The sequence below is a fragment of the Corythoichthys intestinalis genome, chromosome 5 (assembly GCF_030265065.1).
Source record: "Corythoichthys intestinalis isolate RoL2023-P3 chromosome 5, ASM3026506v1, whole genome shotgun sequence".
NCBI classification, from domain to species: Eukaryota; Metazoa; Chordata; class Actinopteri; order Syngnathiformes; family Syngnathidae; genus Corythoichthys; species Corythoichthys intestinalis.
In genome coordinates this window covers 33,028,792-33,056,133 of record NC_080399.1, presented here as the reverse complement: position 1 = coordinate 33,056,133, position 27,342 = coordinate 33,028,792, and the positions used below count along the sequence as shown (strand labels likewise).

General features: G+C 38.9%; 2 protein-coding genes across 4 annotated transcripts; one reads left to right on the top strand and one right to left on the bottom strand.

The window, feature by feature from the left end:
• The first annotated feature begins 230 nt into the window (after window positions 1–230).
• Window positions 231–10,604, top strand: scamp5a (secretory carrier membrane protein 5a). The gene is made up of 7 exons (XM_057836754.1): window positions 231–465; window positions 1,257–1,326; window positions 1,408–1,527; window positions 6,867–7,023; window positions 7,099–7,200; window positions 8,543–8,660; window positions 8,722–10,604. Exons 2-7 carry the CDS (start codon window positions 1,320–1,322, stop codon window positions 8,908–8,910), a joined length of 693 nt encoding a protein of 230 aa, XP_057692737.1. The 5' UTR covers window positions 231–465; window positions 1,257–1,319; the 3' UTR covers window positions 8,911–10,604.
• Window positions 9,312–27,116, bottom strand: LOC130916223 (ubiquitin-conjugating enzyme E2 Q2-like). Of its 3 annotated transcripts, none has more exons than XM_057836751.1 (13): window positions 26,813–27,116; window positions 22,559–22,663; window positions 22,366–22,488; window positions 22,233–22,289; window positions 21,993–22,145; window positions 21,840–21,924; window positions 14,470–14,530; window positions 14,307–14,397; window positions 14,164–14,222; window positions 14,013–14,061; window positions 13,838–13,933; window positions 12,636–12,702; window positions 9,312–12,531 (listed from the first exon to the last, which is right to left on the bottom strand). In XM_057836751.1, the coding sequence occupies exons 1-13, from the start codon at window positions 26,969–26,971 to the stop codon at window positions 12,500–12,502; spliced, it is 1,137 nt and encodes a 378-aa protein (XP_057692734.1). In that variant the 5' UTR covers window positions 26,972–27,116; the 3' UTR covers window positions 9,312–12,499. The 3 variants fall into 3 exon arrangements, with proteins under 3 accessions (XP_057692734.1, XP_057692735.1, XP_057692736.1); XM_057836752.1 differs by having other exon boundaries at window positions 21,993–22,142; XM_057836753.1 differs by lacking the exon at window positions 26,813–27,116 and adding an exon at window positions 26,619–26,788.
• Between the last annotated feature and the right edge of the window lie 226 nt (window positions 27,117–27,342).

Genomic DNA, 27,342 nt, shown 5'->3' with positions numbered 1-27,342 from the left:
AAACCTATCAAAAAGTGTCTCTCAAAACCGCCAAGTCTTGTCAAAAGTTTATCAACACGACCAATGCATCTCTCCCGCCCCGCGTTTTTGAAAACAGCCCAATTGAAGGGAACCCGCCCAATCTGGCAACACCGCTGGCAAGCGTCCAATGGGGTTTGATGGTGTAATCAACTCCAACGCAACGCACGAGCTGGTTCTTGATTGGTCGATTGTAACCAGCAGCAAATCCAGTGTTTGTGCTGGACTCTCGTCCAGAAAAAAAAAAACCATGAGCGAGATGGGTTAGGGAGAAAAAAAAAAAAAAATCACGTGATCGCCTCTTCCTCGCGAACCCATCATTCGAAGCCTAGCGGTACATTTCTCTGTTGGATTTGTCCGTTTTCAAAGCGTGCATTTGAACGAAAATTCATTCATAAGATGCATTTGAAACGAACTAAGGAATTCTAGCGAACCACGAAACGAAAGGTGAGTCATTTCCCTCCTATTTTCATTCATCCACAGAGTGGAAAGGCGTTGAAATGCAACCGGATTTTGTAGCCTCGCCGTCCGGGAGAAGAAGCGCCGATGCACCCGTGACGTGACGCAAAGGGTGAAGGACAGCGCGACGCATCGGTTCCCCATTGCAGCATCCACTGATTGAAAAACACATTTAGAATATATTCGGTATCACATTGTACCAAAAAAAAAACGTTCTAGACTAGTTCGGTTCTGCAGACAGTTTTCATATTCGGAGGCAGAAAGATGCCCTTCATAGCATCCACCATGCTGTGCACCAAAATGTCCTCCTCTAACAGCCAGCAAAATGTAGCCTTTTTATTGAATAACTATCATGAACTTAATGGGCCGGAATGTATCACCATTGTTCCAATTTCAGTATACAAGGCCAAATTGCTAAATCTCATCCATATTACACAGTTTACACAGGCTCTCACTTTTCATTCATTGATTCATTCATTCATCTGCACCAATGACAGGAGTTTTTATTAGGGATCAGTGCGCTGGTATGACCGGGGAGCGCCTCATATCTGTTTATTTTGGGGTCACAAGAAGGCCTCATTAACTCATTCACTGCCAGCTCAGGTATATGTGTAGTATTCGCATAGTATGTGTTGAGGTAGTTAAAGGAGAAAATGTATTTTAAAATCGCTGATTAACAACATATAGTTATTATAGATTGATAGATGTCTATCACCAATAGCATCTAATGAGTTAGAACCGCTCTCGCTTTCTCTCCCTTTTTTTTTTTTTTTTTTTAGCACTTTTTGCCAGCTGATCTGAAACTATTCTTTGCAAGTGGGGAAAAATACACAACCCTCGTCATGGCAGGTATGTTGCTGTAAGGTAACTATGCAACAGCCTCCTGTTTTCCTATGGCTGCTCGTCTCAATAGTGTTCTTGCAATCTTAGAGAACAACTTCCCTCCCCTGCCTCGATTCATCCCCCTCAAGCCGTGCTTCTACCAAGATTTCAACGAGATCCCTGACCAGCGTCGCACCATGTGCAAGCGCCTTTACTACTTGTGGATATGTGAGTTGTACACTGTCATTTGGGTTTTAAATGTCAGCCGGTCTGCCCGAAAGGCTGTTTTACCCAAAACATTGATTGCTGTAGCTGCAAGACCAGAGGGGCGGGTCTTTTTTGTTCGTCTGTTATTTAGTTATTTTGCATAATGATTGAGTGAAGAAGTGATGAATAAGAGTTTAATGATATATTGATGTGGGTTGATCAGAGGTGGGTAGTAACACTTACATTAGTAACATTTACTCTGTTACATTTACTCATAGGCGGAGTTTGACTTTTGGGGTTGGGGGGCACAACATATTGATGACCCCGAAACGCAGTATCAGCATAAAAACGCAGTGTCAACAGTAAAATTAACTTACAAGAATATTTATAATAATAAGTTGACAATGAGCGTTGTTTGTTTCCCATCATTCTTGAGGGGAATTCTAAATCAGGCTGCTTAGTCAATACTTTTCGCCAAGATCGTCAACCATTGAATATGGTACGCCCGCCGGTGTCGTGCCAATGTAGTTACCCCAGTCAAAAATTGTATCCCCTGGGCAGAGCCATATGGAGGTAGATTTGTGTCTTTATTATTCAATCAGAAAAAAAAGTTGCTTCAAAATATATAATTCAACTTACAAAAAAGTCTCTTCAATCCCCCCCAAAAAATGTGTTTGAATGCAAAAATAAATCTGAAACTCAAAAAAATGCATGTGAAAGCTATTTTTCTTTGATTGAATTTTTTTTTTTTTTTTTTTTTTTTGTGATCGAAGCAACTTTTTTGATTGAAGTAATGTTGATTTGTGTTAGGCCACATTTTAGCTAGGACGTTTTTGTCTTTATCATTCAATCAAAAAAATAAATTGCTTCAAAAAATTTATATTTTCAAAAGGAAAAATCATTTCAATCAAAAAAAGAAAAATTTCAATCATAGAAAACGATTTTGAATGCGGAAAAATACTTGAGATTGAAAAATTTGCATTTGAACTCTTAATTTTTCATTGAAAGTTTTATTTGCTTGAAGAAATCCTTTTTGTTTGGGCCATATTATGGGTATGACATTTGTGCCTAAATCATTCAATCCCAAAAAAAGTTGCTTCAATCAAAAAAAAAAAAAAATTTAAATCAAAGAAAAAAAATCACTTGAAAAATAAAATTGCCCTTCCCTAATTTTTTTTTATTTTGAAAATTATATGCAAAGCAAATGACCGTCTAAGATGCTAGTCACAGGATCTGTTCGAAAAATAATTTTGACCCATTATAAAAATATATATTTTTTGTTCATTTCATTCATTTTTGTTGCAGTTTTATTGCTTTACAACTTATAAATAAATAAATAAATATATATATATATATATATGTATATATATATATATAAAGTGTCATTGCATGAAATTGACTTTCCTATAGACCCTACCCACCTACGTCACAAAACCACGTGCTCGCTGTATGGTTCCGCCCACTTGTCCGTCATTGTGACTCTGTATTAGCATTGTTTTCAATTGATGGCGGAATTTAAAATGCATTTCATGGAAGACCCGTTGCTTTCTGATGCCGCAAACTCACTGGATCTGTTGCATAAAAGGCGTTATGAGGAAAAGCTTCGTTCTATACAGTCGCCAGATCCATATTTGATGCCCAAATCGATGTTTTTCGACCCACTGTCTTCACCCTGTCTGCCTGACATCTGCTACGCAGATATTTACAATTATCTTGTCCACACTAAATCAGCCTATTCTCACGAAAATATGAAAAACTTCAAGAGCTTGGAGGCTTATAAATACTTCGTTGCTGGTTGGGTGAAACAGGTCCTCGTCCACGAAAATTCGGCAGGAATCTATCTTGTGCTTGGAAAGGTGAGTTACGAAATTTTCAATTTAAAATCTTTTGTTATTGCTAACATCCATTGTCAAGTCTAATGTATTTCATGTCGTTTGTCAATGGAGTTAAGGCTTTTAATGTTTATATGGTTTAGCGATAGCACTCTCACTACATACATACGTGTATGTTGTCGGCGATTAGCCTAGCAATGATCTTAATTGTGGTTATTTGTCAGCCCCGTAGACGAGGCCAGTTTCTTTCACTTGGTACCAGCTAAATATTATTCAAAAAATAACGATGGTGGAAGAAAGGGAAGTCACAAACATCTTGAATTTGAAACTATGTCGTACTACGTCGTATGTTGTCGGCGATTAGCCTCGCAATGATGTTAATTGTGGTTATTTGTCAGCCCCGTAGACGAGGCCAGTTTCTTTCACTTGGTACCAGCTAAATATTATTCAAAAAATAACGATGGTGGAAGAAAGGGAAGTCACAAACATCTTGAATTTGAAACTATGTCGTACTACGTCGTATGTTGTCGGCGATTAGCCTCGCAATGATCTTAATTGTGGTTATTTGTCAGCCCAAAACCCTCTAAGTATATCTTAAATGCATCTTACCGGATATAAAATGACTACTACATAGTCTGTGGTGATTTTTTGGTGCCCAGTTTTCACGTCGAATTGCAGCTCTCTTTGGATCCCGCGGAATACGGTAAAACTTCAAGTCTCTCCTTCCATCTTCTCTGTTAGTGCAACCAACAGCCACACACGCCTTCACCATTTTGATTATTAATGTTAAGGAGCAGAAAAACACGCCGTAAATAGGAGAAATGTACGTAGCCGTAACAGGTTAACACTATGTTTTGACGGACAAGTGGGCGGTACCATTCAGGAGAGCGGAGTTGTGATGTCACGTGGGTAGGGTCTATTGGAAAGTCAATTTCATGCAATGACACTTTTTGGCCACCAGGAGGGGCCTGGCCCCCCCTTAAAATCCGCTTATGCATTTACTTGAGTAACTTTTTGGGAAAAATGTACTTCTAAGAGTAGTTTTACTAAGCTAAAATGCTTTACTTTTACTTCAGTAGATTTGTGAAGAAGAAACGCTACTCTTACTCCGCTAGTTTTGGCTACACAGTCGTTACATTTTTCCTCTTTATTCGACATTTTAGATTTTCCTCTTTTTTTTTTTGCCAGAGACGCCAACAGTGGCTCTACCAGTTTCATCAATGAGACGTAGCAACAATAATCACATGACTCCATTATATCAATCAGACTCAAGCTTGCCTACATGTTCAATCACGTGGCGTCTTTATGGTAGCACCATAAAAAATTAAGTACAGTGGTATCTACATACCAAGTTAATTCGTTCCGGGACCTTGTTTGTAAGTCGAAATAGTCGTATGTCGAGTAGAATTTTCCTATGAGAATACATCATCCTTCCATTCATTTGTTCCACAGCCCGAAAATCTAAATCCTTAATAAATACTGCTGGTACTATTACAAATGGCAATAACACATAGCAAAACAAAAAATTATAAATACAAATCGGAATAATAATATAATAATAATTCCTTTAATAACCTAACGAATCAGGTTCTAATGTGGCGGACGTGTTTTTCATAAAATGCTTTGGAAAAAAACCTGAAACCAGAAATGGTTAACATGCCAGTCTTTCTCATTAGGAACTTGAAGTAATCACTTGTGTTGCATGATCATGTCACAACAGCCATTAACAAAAAGTTGTCTGATACTCGGTCCTCTGTTTGAAGTGCACTGTTCAAGCCCCTCTTGCTGTAAGTCATTTGTGTTACAATGACATTTTTGCACAGTGGACATAGCAATATCTACAATGTTGTACATTGTTCAAGTCATACAAGTAGGGTTGTCCCAAACGACTATTTTTGTCCTTTTTACGATTTGTCGACTAATCTGATATTTTTTAAATTTATTTTTTTACTAATTTAGTAATGAAATTTTTGTTAACGCTTATTAAATCACAAAAACATTTTGGAACACCTAAATTCATTATTAAAGTACAAATAAACACGTAAATAACAATAATAAATCAAAAATAAATAATGAGGTCAAATGCTGATAGCATTAACTAATGCAAAAGAATGGAATGTAAACAGATTCAGTACACTGACTTCGGGTTTCCAACATGATTTAAAACAATCCTTAAAAAAAAAAAAAAATCTCGCATTAATATTATGGTATACTATTATATAGAATAGTATTATAATAATTATTTATTGCCAATCAGATTTTTCATAAAGGGTGTCCTTTTAAAGCTATTCTTAGTATAGAATCTGAATTCTGAAGTATGTGGGACTAACTCGTAACTAAATAACTAAATAGTTATTTATATGACGAGCATGACGTGCTTTTATTTTGAAATGTTCACCGGAAGTACGTTCGCTAAACTGCTAACACTTTTTACACTCTGCAAAAGAAGCACTTTTCATTGCATGTCGTGTCAGTAATAGATTTTTTTTTCTTTTGCAAATGCTGTTAACCAGCGATTTGTCATGTTTGAAGTGTCACCTTTTAACTCCAAGTTTGCGTTTTGGAGAAGACTGCCAATGTTTTATAGCAGGCTAAAGTAGGTTGTCATTTTTCCCCATTAGCCTCAATGTAGCAATGCTAACATCTACAGTGTTTAATTTAGATGTGTTTCCTTATTTTGTATGTCTGAACTCTAATTCTATGGCGTGTTGATGACAATCTGTGAGAAGAACTGGAGTCTCACATGCCATCAACATGCACATGTACATGCATGTGTACACACACGCACAAATGTATGCGCACACGCTCTCGGCGATAAAATGCAGCTGTTTAAAATTTTTATTTACTGTGTGATAAATGAACTTATTGAATACCGCAACAGGCTTAGCAACTTCGACAAAAAATGTCGTTAGTTAGATGGACTTACGATCTGCCAGCTCGTTGTCTCCTGTCGTCTTCCAAAATTACAACTGGGCTTAGGTGCTTTAGGTGTTCATTCATGGCTGACGTGCAGCATTGGCATTGAAAAGACAGGACACAACAGTGTACCCTCCTTTGTTTTGTTGAAATAAGTCAACGTGTTGGCCACTCTGGTGTGCTTTTTTGGCTTTGTGCAGCTTTCCCCGCTTACATAACGAGTGTCTGGATTCTCAACTTTCCACGGATATATTTTTTTAACCCTTCATTGACCGTCAATTGGATATTGTGCTCGTCGACACATTTACGTCATCAATGACGTAACAGTGGTCCTTTCAGATAGAATTTCTAACCATTTTTTTCCCCTTGGACTTTGGAGCAAAAATTTGAGATTGGGTTCCACGCAAACCAGATGCTTCTCACACAGTGTCGAAATGAGATGTGACATTATCTAATGGCGATATGTGTATTTCATCCAAATTTGTAAACAGCATTTCGCTAATAAGTTATGAGTTAACTCTCACCTCAGAAGCTTTCACTTCAACTTTTGAGGGATGTTAAATTGTAATAACTCGAGTGGCAGGGTGTCAAGTGTCATTCTTTCTCTGACAGTGAATAGTGCCACACTGGCTGTTAATCTGATTGGCTGTCTGGCGTGGATGTGCGGCGGAGGTGGGGCCACCAATTTCGGCATGGCCTTCCTGTGGCTCATCCTCTTCACGCCTTGTTCATACGTGTGCTGGTTCCGGCCCATTTATAAGGCCTTCAAGTAAGACGCTTACATGTCAATGCATGACGTCAAATAAGAGCTGGCTTCTGATGTTGAAATGTTTCCTTCAATCAGAACTGACAGCTCGTTCAACTTCATGGCGTTCTTCTTCGTCTTCATGGCCCAGGTTGTGATCAGTATTATACAGACAGTAGGCATCCCGGGTTGGGGAGTATGGTAAGCTTTTTACATCGGTTTACATATCTATGGCAAAACATGCACAATTTAATAACAGAGTGTTTTCCAGTGAGGGACACAAATACACATAAATAAAATAATTTATAATTTTTATTTTTGTCTTAGCAGGTTTACGTAACACTTAGGTTTAAGACAATTTACAAGATACAAGAGCTTGGACTCGCAGCTTTAATCCGGTTCTGCTATTCATGCTAGATTTGAAAAGTAATTCCTAGCACATTTTCCTGGTGGGAAAACAAAAACTGAAAAATCCATTTTATTAAGAATGGTAAACTGAGTGCAAGGCTTTTTTTTTACACCATACGCAGCTGAAAACCCAAACCAAACATTCAGCTATTTGAAATGATATTTTTTGAACGCAACATGTTATACATGCTGCTTAGGCCTACAGAAACATACCATACCATACCATACCATCATCTTCCGGTTGCTCCGAGGTCGGTTCGCGGGGGCAGCAGCTTTAGTAGGGAAGCCCAGACCTCCGTCTCCCCAGTCACTTCAACCAGCTCCTCCGGCGGGATCCCGAGGCGTTCCCAGGCCAGCGGAGAGACATAGTCTCTCCAGCATGTCCTGGGTCGTCCCCGAAGCCTCCCGCGGTGGTACATGCCCGGAAGGCATCCGAACCAGATGCCCAAACCACTTCAGATGGCTCCTCTCAATGCGGAGGAGTAGCGGCTCGACGCCGAGTCCCTCCCAGATGACTGAGCTTCTCACCCTATCTCTAAGGGAAACCCCGGACACCCTGCGGAGAAAACTGATTTTGGCCGCTTGTATCCGGGATCTTGTTCTTTCGGTCACGACCCACAGCTCGTGACCATAGGTGAGGGTAGGAACGTAGTTCGACTGGTAAATAGAGAGCTTTGCCTTTCGGCTCAGCTCCTTCTTCGCCACTACAGACCGGTGCAGAGTCCGCATTACTGCAAACGCTGCACCGATCCGCCTGTCGATCTCTCGCTCCCTCCTACCCTTACTCGTGAACAAGACCCCGAGATACTTGAACGCCTCCACTTAGGGCAGGATCTCATCCCCGACCCATAGAGGGCACTCCACTATTTTCCGACTGAGGACCATGGTCTCGGATTTGGAGGTGCTGATCTTCATCACAACCGCTTCACACTCGGCTGCGAACTGCTCCAGTGAGAGTTGGAGGTCATGGCCTGATTGAGCCGACAGCACCACATCATGCAGAAACATTAAAAAGAAAAAAAAAAAACAACAATCAACTATTACAGTACCAGAATCCCATGCTTAAATTGGATTGTGTTGACCAAATATTAGTTCAGTGTATCAAAAGCACTAACTTTTCCATTGTGTCCATCAGTGGCTGGCTGGCGACCATCACGTTCTTCAGCACCAACATCGGCTCAGCTGTAGTTATGTTAATCCCCACCATCATGTTCACTGCTGTGGCGGTGCTCTCCTTCATTGCCCTCTCAAAGGTTACTCACACCATCTGAATCCACAAAATTCCTACCCGTTTTCACACGCTTTCCTGTACAGGTGCACAACTTCTACCGTGGCAGCGGTGGCAGTCTAGGGAAAGCCCAGGAGGAGTGGGCCACCGGAGCCTGGAAGAACCCCCATGTCCAGCAGGCGGCCCAGCAAGCAGCCATGGGAGCTGCCCAGGGAGCCATGCAGCAGAACCAGTACTCTGCAGCACCCACCTACAATTACGATGACCCCATGTAGGACGATGAAAAGGTGCCGGCTTCTTCTGTAGGAGAGATAACAAAAAGGGATGAATTAAGAACACAATTCATAATTAGGTGCCCTTCATTAATAATCACTTCACAAACTGAGAAGAATAATGTAGGGTATTAGGTGCAAATGTACTGTACATTTATTGAATTTAAATGTGAATAAGTTACTTTTTGTATGAGTGAAGAGGGAGTCTCCCTTTTTCACATCTTCATAGTATCAACACAGGCCTTTAATATGTCACTAAACCACTTATAAGATCCAGCTTGTTCACTTTTTTGATTTTTTGACTCCTAAACATCAGAACAAGTGCCACTCCATCGATAAATTAAAGATTTTACTTAGTTTAGCCTAGTAAGACTAAGAGGAGGAATACCAGGAGTCAAAGCACACATTTTCATTCAAAACCACATAAAATCCCAACATGGGCATTCTTCCACCAAGTTGTATAAATGATATTAACTATAATGGGTTTTAACAACAATTTTGTAACCTTTGGATGTTATGCTAAGACAAAGTTGCAAAGCTAGCTTGTATTGATTCTGGGGCACTAGTAAAGTATTAACTATAACCACCGTTACAATACAAGTGCTAAAAACCTTATTATGCTCAAATGTCAAAGTCATTGAATTCATCCTGTGTGGTTTTATGCAGTATTTTTAAATCTGTAAGCTGCTGTATAACCTTTTTTTTTTTTTTTAACCCACTGTATCATCATTCAGTAGCAGCTCTGCAGCATTCAATGTTTGTGATACACATTGGTTGTGTGTAAAAGGGCAGAATCTGAAGGGCCCTATTTACAGCAGACTATTAAATTTAGAAAATATGTCTCCATTCCACAAATGAACCCAGTTTTGCTGCTTCAATGGTCAGGATGTGTGCTGTAATAAGAGCGCAGTTGACTGGAAAAACATTCCAAAACAGTGTCTTGATTTGGACATACAATGTGAATAGTCGATGTTGTAGGTGGTCAAAGCAGTTTTCTCTCTGAAAAATTCTGCCTTTTCTTGTAAAATGCTTTAAAAAAAATATTACACACACACATCCTTGTTTCGTTGTCATTCTGTAGCTGTTAAGTGTGATTCTACCAGGTGTACTATATTAACAATGAAGAAAATTACAATATGAATTTAAATGAGGTGATCCAAATGTCTTCGAGATTCCCTAGATGCTTATTGCCAGTGGCACAGTGTTAGATAGATTTGAAACAAATGTACAAAAAATGTTACTGATTTCTTGTCATTTCCGAAATGTGATTTGTCTTGTCTGGTTGTGATGATGTGAAAAATCTAAATGCAGTTTTGTTTAACCTTTCAGTTGCCATTTGGATGAATTTCAAGCACATGTTTTATTCCTCCATGTTTTTATTTTTTGTATTTTTAAAATGTAAGTAAATTGCCTCTTAACAAAGGTGCTCAGTGTAATCCAAGACTGTCAAATTGCAAAATGGTTTAACCTGTATAATTAGTGGAGCTCCTAAGTTTTGCTCGTAAAATGAAAACCACTACTGTTTATGGACTCTATCCAGTGTTTACGTTACATGTACACCATCACTTGTACAGTGAGTGTTCGGCAGATGTTCTTAAATGCATAAGAGTGCAAAAAAAAAAAAAAAAGTGACGTGAATTTGTGAATCAGACAAAGATGCATTGCATTATAGTGCTGTATTAAAGCTTCCAAAAGCAGTTTCTTCTAATGTTCCCATGTGTACTGTTCGCTGATATGTATTATCATGTACTATAAATGGAAAAAAGTATGAATAAAAACATTATTTGTGGGGTGAGTCAAAATATTCCAGGTGTATTTGAGGCAGGGTCTCCGTGAGGGAGATGCATATTTTTTGGTCCTGCAAAAATACCAAACAGTATCTGCAACCAATTTTCAGTTGGAATGCCTGTTGATTAAATTGCATTTTTGGAAAGATTCAGGACTTTGTGAATTAATCAAATTTAAAGCTTTATTTAGCTCGTCAGACGGCCGACACCTTAAGTTTCCAATATTCCAACAAACCCTTTTGCCGATGACAAATTAAATCCCCAAAACAATAATCATAAAAGTATTTATTCATAAACTTGATGCAAGTTTACAAATTACTGTACATGGTCAAAATGTCTTCAAATGGAAAAAAACAAAAGAACTCAAAGCAAGCAAATCGCACCAGACGCAGTCTTCGTTTTGTCCGTCGGTTTTAGAGATTCCTTTTCCATCACAGTCCAGGTTAGACAAGTGTAAGTCCATTCACTGCTAAATGACTTTCGATCTTGAATCTTTCATTTTGCCACTCAGAGCAGAATTTTGGCATCGGCAGGTAGGCGCTCACATCGGCAGATGACGGCCCTCTGAGCTGACCACTTTTGTTGTTGATGTTATACAATAAAAGTTAGAAAAAAGACAAAAAAAATCATCCTGACCAGAACTGCTTTCCAATGCTTGGGAGGAAGACCTTCAGTGGGAAATTACAAATCACTTCTAATGAAATCACAATGAGACTCTTGGTGATGAATGCTATTGTGTTGCTTTAGGACAATTCAAATAGTCTCTGAAACAGGACCTGAACGTGACCTGGGAATTTAATAATAAAAAATGGATTTGCAGGAGGGATGACAGCCAAATTGAGACAAATTATGCATTCTTTCGAAATAAGCAATCCTTTCCTTTCTCCCGCTAAAAGCAACACAAGTACATCTGCATATCGGAGCAATTTAGCCAGCTTTTTTTTTTTTTTTTTTTTAAATACGAATCACCCAACAGCTCTCCATCATGTAACAGGGTTGTGGCTGTGTAACTAAACTGGAAAGGTGCAAACCACTACAATCGAGGTGTGTCGGGACTAAAAAAGTACACTATAAAAAAAAACAACCTTTGTGTCTTCAGTGAGTCTGATATGAGGGATGAAAATGTTTCCAGCCACAACTGAGACTGCATTCATACCCACATCAACTGCTGCTGTAACTAGTAAAACTCTTGCAGGGATAATGTGCGGACAGGAAAAAGGCAATAGTTCTGCGGGAGCACATCATGATGCCTAGTTAAAACGGATCATGTTCAGTTTATCAAAAGGGAGCGCAATCTAAAGTTGATTCTTTAACATCAAGCCAACCATCTCTATCGTTATCATATAAGAAGAGTGGAAAGCCATTTCAATTTAAAGATAACCATCCAAACTATGACAACTGGCTCATTTATTGTCTAGGATGCTCAAATAAAATAAACATTTGCTAGATAGCTTGGGGGAAAAAAATCGTGTACCTGTTAATTAACAACAACAAATTCAATAAAAACACGTGAGGTGACGAGCCACTCCAAGGGCTTCAAAATGACTTTTAAAACTCTCATTTTAAGTCCACTTTTTCAAAAGCAGAAAATTTCCCCCTCATTCAGACCGGAGAAGAGACAATCGAAGATATCTGAACAAGGCGGGTAACGTCCCGACATCATACGAGGGAACACTTGTCAGATGAACCAACTGGATGGATCTGCAAGAAGCGTAATGCACTCCCAACAAGTCAGACAGGGAAAATACTCCAAAGAAAATGAGACACTTTGACCCATGTTCCCAGTGCATAGTGATTGAAGCTGCTTATCCATCCTTTTTAGGAGGGGTGTACCAGCCTGGGGAAGAACAACAACAACAACAAAACTTTTAAAGTATGTTGGAACATCTGCATAAAAGCCATTCTGATTCTGATTCCAATCAGTGATTGAAATGCACATACCATTCTTTTCATGAATCTGCACAAGGGATTTGTATGACTGTTGTGCTCTGGCAAGATTGTACTGGTTCTGTGAGACACACGAAATTACAACACATCTCTTTAAAGTACTGTTCAAATATGATGCACGAATTGAAAATTTTCGAACAAAGATTCCTCATTAAATGCTCCATAAACATCTTTTTTTTTGTGAAGTCATTTTTTGTCAAGTCACAAGTTTAATTACCATGAAATAAACATAGGAAATTTTGGCATTTTGCAAACAGTACTCCACCAAGACGTCAGAAATAATATTATATTCATAAAGCACGATACATGACTGTTTTAACTAGGGCTGCAGCTCTCGATTATTTTAGTAGTCGATTAATCGATGAACTAGTTAGTTCGAATAATCGAGTAATCGGATAAGGAACATGAAAAAATAAAATACCTTAGCTGAGCCTCAAACGGTTAAAAATAAAAAATAAAAAAATCAGGATCTATATGCAACAGAAGAACAATTGGCTAATTTACATAGCAATAGTCAGCTAGCTTAAATGCTATAGAACGCTAAGGTTTTTTTTTTTTTTAAACAATGCTCTTAAATGGTTCGTACACATATTCCCACAAAAAACGGCTAAATATACCTATAAAATAAATTGCAAATGCATTAAAAAAACATCTCAAACAAAAACTTGACTTATGTTGGTCTTAACATGGAGTAGCTGGATTCAGCCATGTGAAATGAGGCAGACTAGAGGGCATTGCATACACCCAAATCAATCAAACTAAATGCAAAAACTTTTCAAATAAACCTTTACAACGCCACTTTAATTCAATTAATACTCGAAGCAGCAAAATTTAATTCGAATGTTTTTGCTAACCGAATACTCGAGTTAATCGATTAATCGTTGCAGCACTAGTTTTAACCCTTTCAGGGACAGTGGTCACTACAATGAACAGCTATTCTAAAGTTGACACTTAAGACCTTTAACCCTTTAAAGACAGTGAAGTGACTATATTTGGGCAAAATTTTACGGTTCGTTTTCTACTAATTTTGGATATCAAAATGCAAACTGCACAACATTCCTACAGATGAAACTTTGTGGCAAAATGGTTGATGTCTTTAGAAAGTTGAAATCAGTTCTAATGGATGAGAAGTCTATGAAGAAGTAGTCTCAAAAAATGCCGAGGAATTAACAGTGATGAATACATGATTGTGTCACCTTATTGGCCCCGAATTGAACTCTGGCCTTTCCTTTCACCAGAGTTGCATTTATCTGCATAATAACAGATTCTATGGAATAGGCACTGCTCCAGCCCTAAGACACACAACGAAGCAATGCTGTTAATATTCAGAAAATCTGTCATTTTTTGGATGAAACTCATTTACTTATGTACCTGCTTTGTGAGAAGTTCCATACACAAGGCTCCTCCTCCTAAAACATAACTGGAATAATAACAATAATAATAATAAACAATATGGAGAATGGTTTCGTATTTAAAGCAATTTGTATGCAAACTGGACAAGAGCTGTTCTGCACACACTCACCCTCCAGAGAGCACAGGAGCGACAACCCGCACAAAAGGTGGGTCGAAAGGAAAATTATCCTTTCACAGCAAGAAAAGACAATCAGTTTTGATGCTTATATGTGGTCCAAAAAGACAATTCCACACACCTATGACGCGACTCACTTTATAAGAGAAATTAAGAAGAATATAATCCACGCCTTCTTTTTCTTTTAAGACCTGCAAATCACTATGCAGCGGGCTATCTGGATCTACCCTGTGAAAAAATTTTTAAAAAGGTGATATTATACAGGCGCAGCATAGAATGACAGGCAGCCTCTCAACGTACGTCCTTAACTTGATGTGCCAGTCATAGAGGCTGTCATTGACGAGTTCCACTGAATAAATACCTGTGAAGTGACACACAGATACACAGTTATGGAAAGTACATGCATGCGATAATTCAAACAGGCAGAGAGGTAGTTAAGTACTGTTACTGTTGTGTACACTAGAGATCAATTCGTATGTTTTTTTTTTGGACCGATACTGATTATTAGTAGATAGAGGGGCCGAAAACAGAATTTTGAAGCAGATATTCATGGAGTAAAAGTGTAAAAATTGGAGTAAAAAACGAATAATGCAAACACTGAACTTCATTGAAATGCCTAAGGCATGTTTATTGAATCACACAAATAGAAAATAATACCTCCAGAAGTGCATGAATTTCATACACTCAGAAACATCTCTTATAAAGTGTAATAATACAGGTAGTCCCCGGGTAACGAAAGAGTTCTGTTCCTACGCTGGCAACATAACCCGAATTTCCGCAGAAGTCGGAATTAACCCTTTGAGTACCCCTAAATCTCAAAATAACTATCCAAAAAGTCCTAAAGTATTGCATTTTGTTTAATGATGGATGGTACACTGCCCTCTGGTGGCAGCGTTGGATCTGGCTGGACTGTTGCCTTTTGTGACTGAGCAGACTTTGACGTCTGACATGGATAAAGGATAGGTGCGGCACGTCACGGGTTGCACAATCAGAGACCACTACGATGAAGGCTAACTACATAAAATGTCACACGTTGTGAATATGTGACTGAAAATATTAGCATTTTCGTCTAGTTCTTGTTTTCGTCAGACGAAAACTGGCATTCGTCTCGTTATGTTTTACGCTCCCTAAACATGTTTTTAGCTTGTTATCGTCACGAAAAAAAACAGTTGATTGACGAAATATTTTCTTTGAAAACAACACTGGCTCTTGAAGTAGTTTTGAAAACTGAACATTCTGTATGTAGATGTGTTTACCATGAAAATGCCCAATCTGTTCCAAGCACCTCAAAATTCAGACATAAATCTTTTTTAAAGCATTAAAATGCATGAAAACATGTAACAAATACATGTTACAATTAGGTTATTGCACAATTAACATAAAATGAGAGTTGTGCATAATGAAAAAAGACTAGCGTAAAGAATAAAAGTTAATACAATGACGTAAAGATGGTTAAACACCTTATGGTGCAAGGGTCGAATGAAGTTGCAGCACAAAAGAGCACTAACGAAGCAATGCAATGGTACATGTGCCTCTGAATTTTTTTTTTTTTTTTTTTAATTTAAAAATAAATAAAGTAAAATAAATCTGAATTTTGCAATCCTATGGCACTACAATACCATAAGTGCTGATTGGTTGACATCACTTTGCCCAAGCGGGCGCTGCTAAGCAGGATGTTGAAAAGACACTACTCTTTGGGAGCAGATAAATGAAAGAAGATGAACAACAGAAAGAACAGTCTCAAGGTAAGTTCGGGAGAATTTCATGCTGTGTGTTTGAGGGGAAAAAAACAGAACAGCTTTAGCAAGATATGTCGTGTTTCTCTAACGAAAAACAAAGTTTGATGTAGCAGTAGTAGCATACAATGGGGTATCAGGCACTAACCACCTGTTGTTATGTTGTGTTGTTAATCTTACTTTAAAAAAGTAATTAATTACAGTTACAAATTACTTCTCCCAAAAAGTAATTGCGTTAGTAACTCAGTTAACTGAATGTAAAAGTAATTAGTTACTTGGCAATGTAACTGGTGATAATTTTCATGTTTTTTTTTTCTCAAAAAACAAAACAAAAACAAAACAAAACAAAAAACTTATGCAATGTGTGGGAGTCATTTAATGTTGTGACTCAACCGTTAAAGTTGTTAAAATTGCTCCCGCTATTGCATTAGTTCCCTTCTGTCTATTTTCAACATGTGTAAGTTTTAAAACTGTTCCTTCATTTAAAGATAGATTTAAGTTAAGTTTTGCCGATTTATGAGCATTTTAGATAAAAAGTTACTTAGGTTCGCTAGGAAGGTTCTCTACAACAGAACCTTTCTCTAAAACAGAGCCTTCCTAAGAAGTGTACTGCTTTAAGATGGCGGCTGTTTACTAACGCATCTAGTTCTTTATTATACATATTGCTAATGCTGCCGTGTCTGTCATTTGCATCTACAGTGCCTTGCAAAAGTATTCGGCCCCCTTGAATCTTGCAACCTTTCGCCACGTTTCAGGCTTCAAACATAAAGATATGAAATTTAATTTTTTTGTCAAGAATCAACAACAAGTGGGACACAATCGTGAAGTGGAACAACATTTATTGGATAATTTAAACTTTTTTAACAAATAAAAAACTGAAAAGTGGGGCGTGCAATATTATTCGGCCCCTTTACTTTCAGTGCAGCAAACTCACTCCAGAAGTTCAGTGAGGATCTCTGAATGATCCAATGTTGTCCTAAATGACCGATGATGATAAATAGAATCCACCTGTGTGTAATCAAGTCTCCGTATAAATGCACCTGCTCTGTGATAGTCTCAGGGTTCTGTTTAAAGTGCAGAGAGCATTATGAAAACCAAGGAACACACCAGGCAGGTCCGAGATACTGTTGTGGAGAAGTTTAAAGCCGGATTTGGATACAAAAAGATTTCCCAAGCTTTAAACATCTCAAGGAGCACTGTGCAAGCCATCATATTGAAATGGAAGGAGCATCAGACCACTGCAAATCTACCAAGACCCGGCCGTCCTTCCAAACTTTCTTCTCAAACAAGGAGAAAACTGATCAAAGATGCAGCCAAGAGGCCCATGATCACTCTGGATGAACTGCAGAGATCTACAGCTGAGGTGGGAGAGTCTGTCCATAGGACAACAATCAGTCGTACACTGCACAAATCTGGCCTTTATGGAAGAGTGGCAAGAAGAAAGCCATTTCTCAAAGATAGCCATAAAAAGTCTCGTTTAAAGTTTGCCACAAGCCACCTGGGAGACACACCAAACATGTGGAAGAAGGTGCTCTGGTCAGATGAAACCAAAATTGAACTTTTTGGCCACAATGCAAAACGATATGTTTGGCGTAAAAGCAACACAGCTCATCACCCTGAACATACCATCCCCACTGTCAAACATGGTGGTGGCAGCATCATGGTTTGGGCCTGCTTTTCTTCAGCAGGGACAGGGAAGATGGTTAAAATTGACGGGAAGATGGATGCAGCCAAATACAGGAACATTCTGGAAGAAAACCTGTTGGTATCTGCACAAGACCTGAGACTGGGACGGAGATTTATCTTCCAACAGGACAATGATCCAAAACATAAAGCCAAATCTACAATGGAATGGTTCAAAAATAAACGTATCCAGGTGTTAGAATGGCCAAGTCAAAGTCCAGACCTGAATCCAATCGAGAATCTGTGGAAAGAGCTGAAGACTGCTGTTCACAAACACTCTCCATCCAACCTCACTGAGCTCGAGCTGTTTTGCAAGGAAGAATGGGCAAGAATGTCAGTCTCTCGATGTGCAAAACTGATAGAAACATACCCCAAGCGACTTGCAGCTGTAATTGGAGCAAAAGGTGGCGCTACAAAGTATTAACGCAAGGGGGCCGAATAATATTGCACGCCCCACTTTTCAGTTTTTTATTTGTTAAAAAAGTTTAAATTATCCAATAAATTTTGTTCCATTTCACGATTGTATCCCACTTGTTGTTGATTCTTGACAAAAAATTTCAATTTTATATCTTTATGTTTGAAGCCTGAAATGTGGCGAAAGGTTGCAAGGTTCAAGGGGGCCGAATGCTTTTGCAAGGCACTGTAGTTCTGTATATATGTGATCTCTACCGAAGCATCATGTGGGCGTAGCTTGTAGGCTATCGGCTACAGTCAGGTATTATTGGAGCCACCTAGCATAGTAGGATAGAGTTTGCAACGGCGTCACACTCCCTTGCCTCCTCCCCATTCCTGCTCTACTCTCTCGTCTCCGTGAGTCCGTCTTTTTCAGACTTTTCTCGCGTCAGTCAACCAACATCGTAACGCATAGTGACGGAAGCCTTTCCCGCCTCAGTAACGGTAACGCCGTTGCCAAGATGAGAAAAGTAATTAATTAGATTGCTCACTACTGAAAAAAATAACATCGTTAGTAACGCCATTATATTCTAACGCCGTTATTAACAATCATTTTATCAATACAGAATGTATTTCTGTTTATCTGTCTGTCTATCTGTCACTCTCTGTGTTCATATATCAGTAGTCTTGCTGAAAAATTTTCATAGTAAATTATGATTACACAGAAGTGGCAATTTTAGCTTATTGTTCTCGAATAGTTTTAGGCTTCTAACTTTCTTTCTTCTGGCGGTCAGCAGGAATGAAGTACAATGAAAGTTACGTATGAGACTACAATTCCATGAAACACGAATGACAGCCAGAACATTCCGTCACTCAGAAGATTCGTGTTCACGCGAGAAAGTTTTGTGGGGTGTGGTGGCTACCACTACCACCACAGTTTAGTGTTTCAGGATTTGGTTAATTGTGATATTTTTTGGACATGTATTTGCTAATGGGTGCACACTTTAGTTAATATTTGTCTGAATGATTACTGGATTTCATTTGCCAATTTAAGGTAACGACCACAGCTGTGTAAGATCTGGCACCTACCATTCTGACGGGGAGATATTTAAGTTGATTTAAGTTTTTACTGTTTGTTTCAATGCACATTTGTTAATTACTGTTTGAAAAAATGTATTTTTTCCATCTGTTCTCGTTTTATTAAGTTGACAATGTTTGGTTAATTTGTCATAACCCCTTCAGGTGGTCGTTAGTCCAGTCCGCCCTGATTTAAACGGCCACAAAGATGTGTCTGGAGGTCAGTTTTGGTTGAAGCCTTTTGTTATGTTGGCCTCTTTTATGTTGGGCCCAAGGTTTTGTTAAACCTTTTGTTTTGTGACTTTATTAAATGGAATTTTCACCTAAGTTGAAACACCAGTGTCCTCATGTATATTTGGTCCACTACATGGGGACAAAAACTTTGTCACCAAAATTGATGTCCTTTCAGGGGCTCAACCGGGAGTCACAGATGACTTCTTTTGGTTTTGCTACTTGTACTACGAATGCACGAATATGGATGACTCAGTGCACAGCTAGCACCGCCTCTAGTGATCAGCATGGATGGAAAAGAACACTTTTCAACATAGTCAATGCTACACTATGGACAATGGCATTCAAAAAGAATGTCTCTATTCTTTATTGTTTAATGATGATAAAGGCTGAAGAACAAACAGAAAATAATGATACAGTTTTTGGATACTTGGGCATTTTTTAGTGAGATGATTAAACCAGCACCAGTTATTACCGTAATTTCCCGAGTATAACGCGCATTCTTTCCCCCCAAAATCAACTTGTAAAATCATGGTGCGCATTGTAAACGGGTACATGGATGGAGACCAGAGGTTGCGCTAGACATTTTCGTTGTCTGTCATTTTGACTGACAGGGTCATAAAAATCCGGTCATAGTCTATTTTTACCCGTCACTTAAATTTTTAAAATGATAATGATGACATATTCCATAGTATTTAGTATTCATTCATTTTTAATTAATATTGTAACGCTTGCTTGGCGGCGAAAAATTAGACACGGAAGTCGTGGTATTTTTCTCCCTTTTTACTCTGCTTACCACCAACAACTCCGCCCCCAAAGAAAAAGAGGCAACAATATAGACCCCAATCACCAACGTCACACAATGATCTTAATTGTGGTTGTCAGCCCAAAATCTTCTAAATATATATTAAATGCATCTTACCAGATATAAAAAGACTACTACATAGTCTGTGGTGATCGTTTGGTGCCCAGATTTCTTGTCGAATTACAGCAGTCCATCTCGCTCTCATCTTCGGGTCTCTCAGAATACGGTAGAACTTCAAGTCTCTCCGTCTATCTTCTCTGTTACAGCAACCAACCGCCACACACGCCTTCACCATTTTGATTATTAATATTAAGGAGCAGAAAAACACGCCGTAATAGGAGGCATGTACGTAGCGGTAATGTGTAAACATGACGAGCTGACACACAATATGGCGGCTCCGGTCAGGGGGGCGGAGTTGTGACGTCATGTGATTGGGGTCTATACACAGGCGGCAATCTTGTCCATCAATTGGATGACGCGCTGGCACACCGGGTGCACCAATAAGAACCTCGCGTTGATGTGTCAATCACGGTGCCGCTGCCAGACCCCGGTGACGCTACAATATTCTGACAGAAGAGCCAACGACGTCATGCATTAAGAGAGACAATAGCTAATTAATATGCTAACTCGCCACCCTGTGGTCTGGGGTGTGAATTGCAACCTGTCAAAATGACGGACGGACTTCAGTTTTTTCCGTCACCGTTTTAAAAAACCGGTCAACGACGGAAAATATCCGGTTAACGCGACCCCTGATGGAGACAGAAATATATATATATATAAACACCGATTTTTTTTTTTAATTGACACGGCCACGTTGTGTTGAAGAAACGTATGTGGCGATCCGTTGCCGACCATTACGGTACGTGACGTCACCATTTTGTTTCGGTAATACTTCACTCTGATCGGCCGAATGATTTCGTTTGTGTTAAATTCTGCTTTTTTCACTCTTCATAAAGCACAGAATTTAGTTTCTTGAACTCATTTGAGTCAACGTTTATTGCAGCTCCGCAACTCGGACCATAACAAACTTAACAACACAGACTTCCTGTGTCCGACAACTATATCTGTCTCTCGGGAAACTCAAAGCCAAATAACAATAGTTCCTATTGTTACCGTCGTGTCGATAGCGATGAGCTCTCTCGGATTTCCGACTTACGTTCTCACTTTTATTTTATCGTATCAATCCATGGAAGAAACATTTATTCATCATGATGAAACGAGCAAGTTATACAGCAGCCTTTAAAAGAAAAGTCACATCCATTTTGTTTTCTCCTAGATTCTGGTAAGTTGGAGAAGTTGTCAAATCATATTATTACCGTAAATATTGTCAGTTTATGGTAATGTTTTGAACTACCAATATGCTATGCTTGTGCTGTGTTTCACCAGTCAGTAAAATGACATTTCTGTATCTGTACACGAGCTCTGTTTTCTTGTATTCTTTTATTTATTGGTGCTAAAATTAGGGTGCGCGTTATAAACGGGTACAATAATTTTCCCTAGATTTTACAAGTAAATTTGGGGTGCGCATTATACACGGGTGCGCCTTATATTCGGGAAATTACGGTAAATATATATTAATCCTATGATTTAAATTTGAATCTTTTTAAATAAAAATGGCTAGCCTGGAGACAAGGAATTGTTTTCAAGTGTACAGCGGTCAAAGGAAAGTAGGTGTTCAGTAAATTGTCTAACTGTGTTTGGTGATTTCTAATGCAGAAAAAGCCAGAGAAATGCACATTAGTTACCTGTCTTGTAACTCTGCGATCTATAGATCTCCCTGAGTTCCTTCATGAGGCGGTCCGAAGCCTGCACAGAGCCGGAGACTGCACCCTGAAAAACACACATGATTTACATCAATGCTGCGACTCCAAAGGACTCCCAGACAAAAAAATACTTACGTTCAAATGGTCCTGTCTCTGATTTTTACGGATCTTCTCCAAAATGGCCAAGTGTTCTTTTTCAATGCCGTCATCTTCTGATTTTTTGCCATCTACCGGCTCTTCTTCTTTCATGTCATAATGGTCCAGGTCTTGGTCCAAGTCAATATCCTGCTGCCACAGTGGATCAGTGGCATTTAGATAATAGGGTGATGAAACTAGAAGCGTTGACAATTTTCCTTAATGAAAACACATTGGCACCTCTCCCATTTCTTCTTCTTCATCTTCCTCAGACGTCACTTCATCTGATGGTCCGTGCTGAAGTGTAGGGAAACATTGTATGTCATAAGGTGACATTACTTTCAGGACCGTAAAAACAACATTTAGTACTTACCTTTCGCTCTTGGATAATGGGGCCAGCAGGCAGAGGCTGGTCAAGCATTTCCACATCTGGATGCTGAGGGAGGTTGTAAAGTCGACACAGGTCACATATGAGACGTTTCAGCTGTTGAAGAAGCTGCACAGGAAAGAAAGTCATGTTCACATTTCCCCTCTCAAGTATAATCCGTTATTTCGGGCACACTTACCAACGTGTTGCCTTTCCGCACATCCTCCAAGCGCTCCAACACTTCGGCGAGACTTGGATCATCGGAGTCGACAAACCATATGGGGGACGTTGAGGGATAAGACTCCTGCGACAGAGTAAGATGGTCTGCTAAAACGGCTGGTCATGACAATGCTCCATCAATGAAAACATCATGTTTTTGTAGTGACGTGAATGCTTGCGTGAAAGCTGCAATTCCTATGTACAGTGGGGAGAACAAGTATTTGATACACTGCCACTGGGAAAACCCATTGGCAGTGTATCAAATACTTGTTCTCCCCACTGTAGTGTCCTTAGAATCAGTTATTTTGAAAACATAGTAAAATAATGAAAGTCATTCTTATTGTCATAGCCCACACACTTTCGTACACATCATGTCAGTCAGGGTGATAATTTTTTTCGCAGTTTATGTTAATCTTCCAGATTAAGTTGGTTTTGATTCTTGTTTTTTTTTTTTTAATGCTTCATTTAATTCAGTTTTTTTAATATATATCAGGAGTATATGTAGCGAGCAAGATTTTAAAAAAATTAAAAATTAAAAAGTTATTTAACCCTCTCATGCATGAATTATGACTTCTTTTTGTTTTTACCCTTATGGAGCACTCTTTGGCTGCCACTGACGGCGCCAGACATACAAATTCATGAATGAACAATAGCACTGAAAGATAAGCATTCACGGCAAGTCCTCCCAGTTTTAATGGACGTCTTTGGCCGCCAATGGCAAGCAATGAATTAAATATTATGAAAAAAAAAATCTAGAGTGTGACCGAGTGTATTTGTTTTTATTCATTTGAACTTCACCTTTTTCAAAGATTGTAGTAATTCATAAATGTATAATATATTAAATAATACAGAAAAATACAATGATTATCAATAATCTAAAAAAATATAGAGATGGACCGATTACCAGCGCCAATATTTGGAAATTTTACGTATGTCGGTATCGGCCCATTTTTTTAATCCGACCGGCCAATATGAAAAAAATAAATAAAAATTAAAACTGGGTTATTTATGTTCAAAGGCAGCCTGATGAATTATTATTTAACTTTATATGAGGCGTTTCTGAGTCTAGGAAATTCAGACACTTCTGAACCTATTATTTTCTATTTGTGTGATTCTATAAACATGTTTTAGCCATTTCAATGAAGTTCAGTGCTTGCTTTAGGCAATTTTTTTTTTTTTACGCCAATTTTTACATTTTTACTGCAAATGAATATCGACTCCAAAAATGGGTTATCGGCCTCTCTAACTGCTAACAATCAGTATCGGTCTTGAAAAACCCATATTGGTCGATCCCTAATATATATATGTATACAAAACAATTATTTTTAATATCTATCTTTAATGATTGAAATAATCAATCGTCCTATGAAGGGTAAAGGTCTGAAGTGTTAACTTTTGAATAGCTGTCTACAAGGATGTCCCAATCACATTTTTCAACTGAATCAGAAACACCTGATTTTGGGGGTCTACTGATCAGCTGAGTCCTGATCCAATACCTTGGCAATGTATTAAGGAAAAATGTAAGCATCCAAATGTAAAATATTTTCATACTGAAACATTATCACTCTTGAGAAAATGTTGCTTTCTAGCCCTTAGAATGTTTAAATAAATAAAAACGTTTTTTTTTCTTCAATATGATCTTGTTACCCGATTCAGACCCTCTGAAATTGTGATCGGCCCGATTTCCAATCAAGTGATAGGATTGGAGACATCCCTAGTGTTCAGTATATTGACCACGGTCCCTGAAAGGGTGAAAATTTTGTTAATTAACAGATGAATAATAATCCACAATCGTCATATCTATTTGAACTGGATAGGGCTGGCATTAAATGATTATGTTTTAGTGCTATTGACGGTGATAGAAGTCCAAGCCATTTTGATTACCGTCACTGCCAACCCTTGCAATCAAACTGGCTTGGACGTCTATCAATATAAATGGCAGCTAATGGGTCAATTGCTTGAACTTTTCGATGGGATTTTCAGCCTCTTGGGTCTTCCCCTTTATAGAAAACACTATGTATGGTGGGACATATGGACGAATAAATAGTGGCATTGTTCAGTAGGAGTGGAAACCTCTTGGTACCTCACAATACGATTTGCAATACAAAGCTCACGATAACGATGATCTGACGAAACGGCGATACAACGATTATCGATACATTGGTCAGGAAATCATTTAAGGATATTCTAAAAACAACTAATAAACAGAAAAACAAGCTTCTGCTGAGAATTGGAATGAGTTTATCACTGGTAGACGTCCAATCCATTAGAACTGGGAGGGTGGCAGGAATGTCATTCAATGTTCATTCGCTGCCATCCCTCCCACTTCAAACGGATTGAACGTGTATGGCTGTCAGTAGCAGCCAATGCCAGGCAATGAGGTAATTTTGGGCCATTTAAGGTCATTTACCTGTTGATTTTCAGTTACTTCCTGTTGATTTTGGGGTATTTTATGGGTCACTTCCTGTTTATTTTGTGTTACAGAACAGAAAGTGACCTGGGAATCACCAAAATGAATAGGCAGTGACTCAAACTCAAAAGGAAAAGACCTGGAAATGCCCTAAAATGAACAGCAAGTGACCTATAAATGCCCTGAAAATCTGACAGACTGACTGTGAATGCTCTGGTTTCTAATGAACGAACGTTCTCAGTCTAAGTGGATTGGGTGTCGAGCACCGTCAAGGTAGCCCTAGAGCAGGTATGTCCAAAGTCCGGCCCGGGGGCCAAATGCGGCCCTTGGTCAAGTTTCATCCGGCCTCCAGCCTCTGTCATAAAATCAATAACGTCTGGCCCGCACACACACTTAATAAATTGGTCAGCAGTACTGCTACCAGCATATGAAGTAGCTTACACACTAAATGCTGCTCCCACTAAAAGGCAGCAGCAATCTAAGCAAAATTACACCGTGTGACTCTTTACTCCCAATTTTCTAAAATTGAGACAATCAACAAAAAAAAAGTTGACCGCGACGGCCGACGCTTCAAGGATAAGTGGAAATTGGACTATTTCTTCACTAAAACTAAAACTAACTGTGTCTGCCTCATTTGCAAAGAGACAGTCACTGCTTTTAAAGAGTTCAATTTGAGGCGATATTACCAAACAAGACACACTGACAAGTATGACAAGATTACAGGGAAGATACGTAGCAAGAAATTGAAGCAACTTGAAGCTAGTTTAATTTTACAGCAGCAGTATTTCACAAGAGCCCAAGAGTCGAAAGAGAACGCCACAAAGGCTAGTTGCAAGATTGTTGAAATTATTAATTTATAAAAATAATAAAGCAAATGTGACACAAGGAATGGCTTGCTAAAATTTGCTGAAATATATTGTTCTATGTAAAGAACGTCAGCCAAGGTCGGCCCCCCACATTTTTACCACGCCAAATCTGTCCCCCTTTGCAAAAAGTTTGGACACCCTGCCCTAGAGTTAACTGAGACACTACTATGGTGGAAGATTTTGATAGCAATTTGTTGTTACTTTTTTTTTTTTTAAAAGCCATTGAGACCTTTTAAAAATGATATTTCGATTCTTGTAGGAGCATATCAATAACCTTTTGGAATACAAAGTATCACGACATATCACCATTTCGATATTTTGTCACGCCCCTGTTGTTCAGTGACATACATATAGCCAATTAACGTTAAATGACAGAAGCAGCACACATCCTATTTTACATTGAAAACAGTATATTTTTCTGGGCAATCCCTAAATTAGATGATGAGTGATAAAGTACAAAGTAGCGTACATGCCCATATATCGTATAAATAATAAGAGCAAATCTGACTTTCAATTTGGTGATATTCGAAGCAGTGTTGACGGTTAGGACATGTTTGCTACGACAAGTAAACATCGGTGATGTCGAGCAAAAATGCATCAATTATTGCCGCAGATGAAAGGACGACGTTACGATAAAGTCGACTGTAAAGCTTTCCGCTCAACTTCTACCAAAAGTACCGCGAATATTTTGGGCTAACGAGGAAAGCTAGCCCTCTAGTTACTTTCAGTCAGGGGCGAGCTAAGCAAAAGCTACTGCAGCCTACTTTTACTGGACGCTTCAGGAAAGTTCGTTCGTTCACTTGTTGTATTTGAAATGAACACATAGGACGGGGAGAGAGTCCAGTCGGTTCGTCGGCGCTCACGGAACCCAGGGCGAACTCAAGTGTGTGTTGAGCGGACTCCCGTCTTTCGTCAAGCTAGCTCGTGCGCCACGCAGAGCTGGCCCACTTGGACCCACCGTAATGTTGCAGTGAATGATCAGCAGCTTCTCTCCTGTTACGTTAAACTGGCAACTCAGTTCGTCGGGTTTCCAGTCTATAATTCGGAATCTCTCGTGGTTTGGGTCAAATATTGACTCAAGAAACTTCAATTCGGCCTTCAGCCCCGACACCGACATCTTGTCCTCATCTCAAAATGAGCAGGCCGCTGGCGTAGGGGAAGTCTGGTCTGGGCGGAATGCAGTCGAGTCGCCTCTGCGGATCTCGCATGTTAGCGTGAGAACAACAACAAAAGGGTTGCGGGTTCACGTAGAGTACCCAACGTAAAATATGACAACGTTCTCAATAATATACATGCACGATGCATCAAAGACTTGCAAAAATAATTGACAGTCATCATACAGGTACAGCTACAAAAATAATAATTAATACGAAAAATACATGAAAATAAAATAAAACGTGCAGAATTTGCAGAAAGTAAAACTTGTGGACACAAGTGGGTACTAACGTGTTACATTTACTCTATTACTTACTTTAGTAACTTTTTGAG

Bases quoted from the DNA above. Each gene is read 5' to 3' on its own strand.
- scamp5a (XM_057836754.1), top strand. The intron at 7,201-8,542 runs GTAAGCTTTTTA...TGTGTCCATCAG, and splicing joins ATCCCGGGTTGGGGAGTATG to TGGCTGGCTGGCGACCATCA. The intron at 8,661-8,721 runs GTTACTCACACC...TTTCCTGTACAG, and splicing joins CCTTCATTGCCCTCTCAAAG to GTGCACAACTTCTACCGTGG.
- LOC130916223 (XM_057836751.1), bottom strand. From the start codon at position 26,971: ATGTCGGTGTCGGGGCTGAAGGCCGAATTGAAGTTTCTTGAGTCAATA. The intron at 22,664-26,812 runs GTGGGTCCAAGT...ACTCTGTCGCAG, and splicing joins TCATTCACTGCAACATTACG to GAGTCTTATCCCTCAACGTC. The intron at 14,531-21,839 runs GTAACTAATGTG...GTCACTTCACAG, and splicing joins ATCGCAGAGTTACAAGACAG to GTATTTATTCAGTGGAACTC.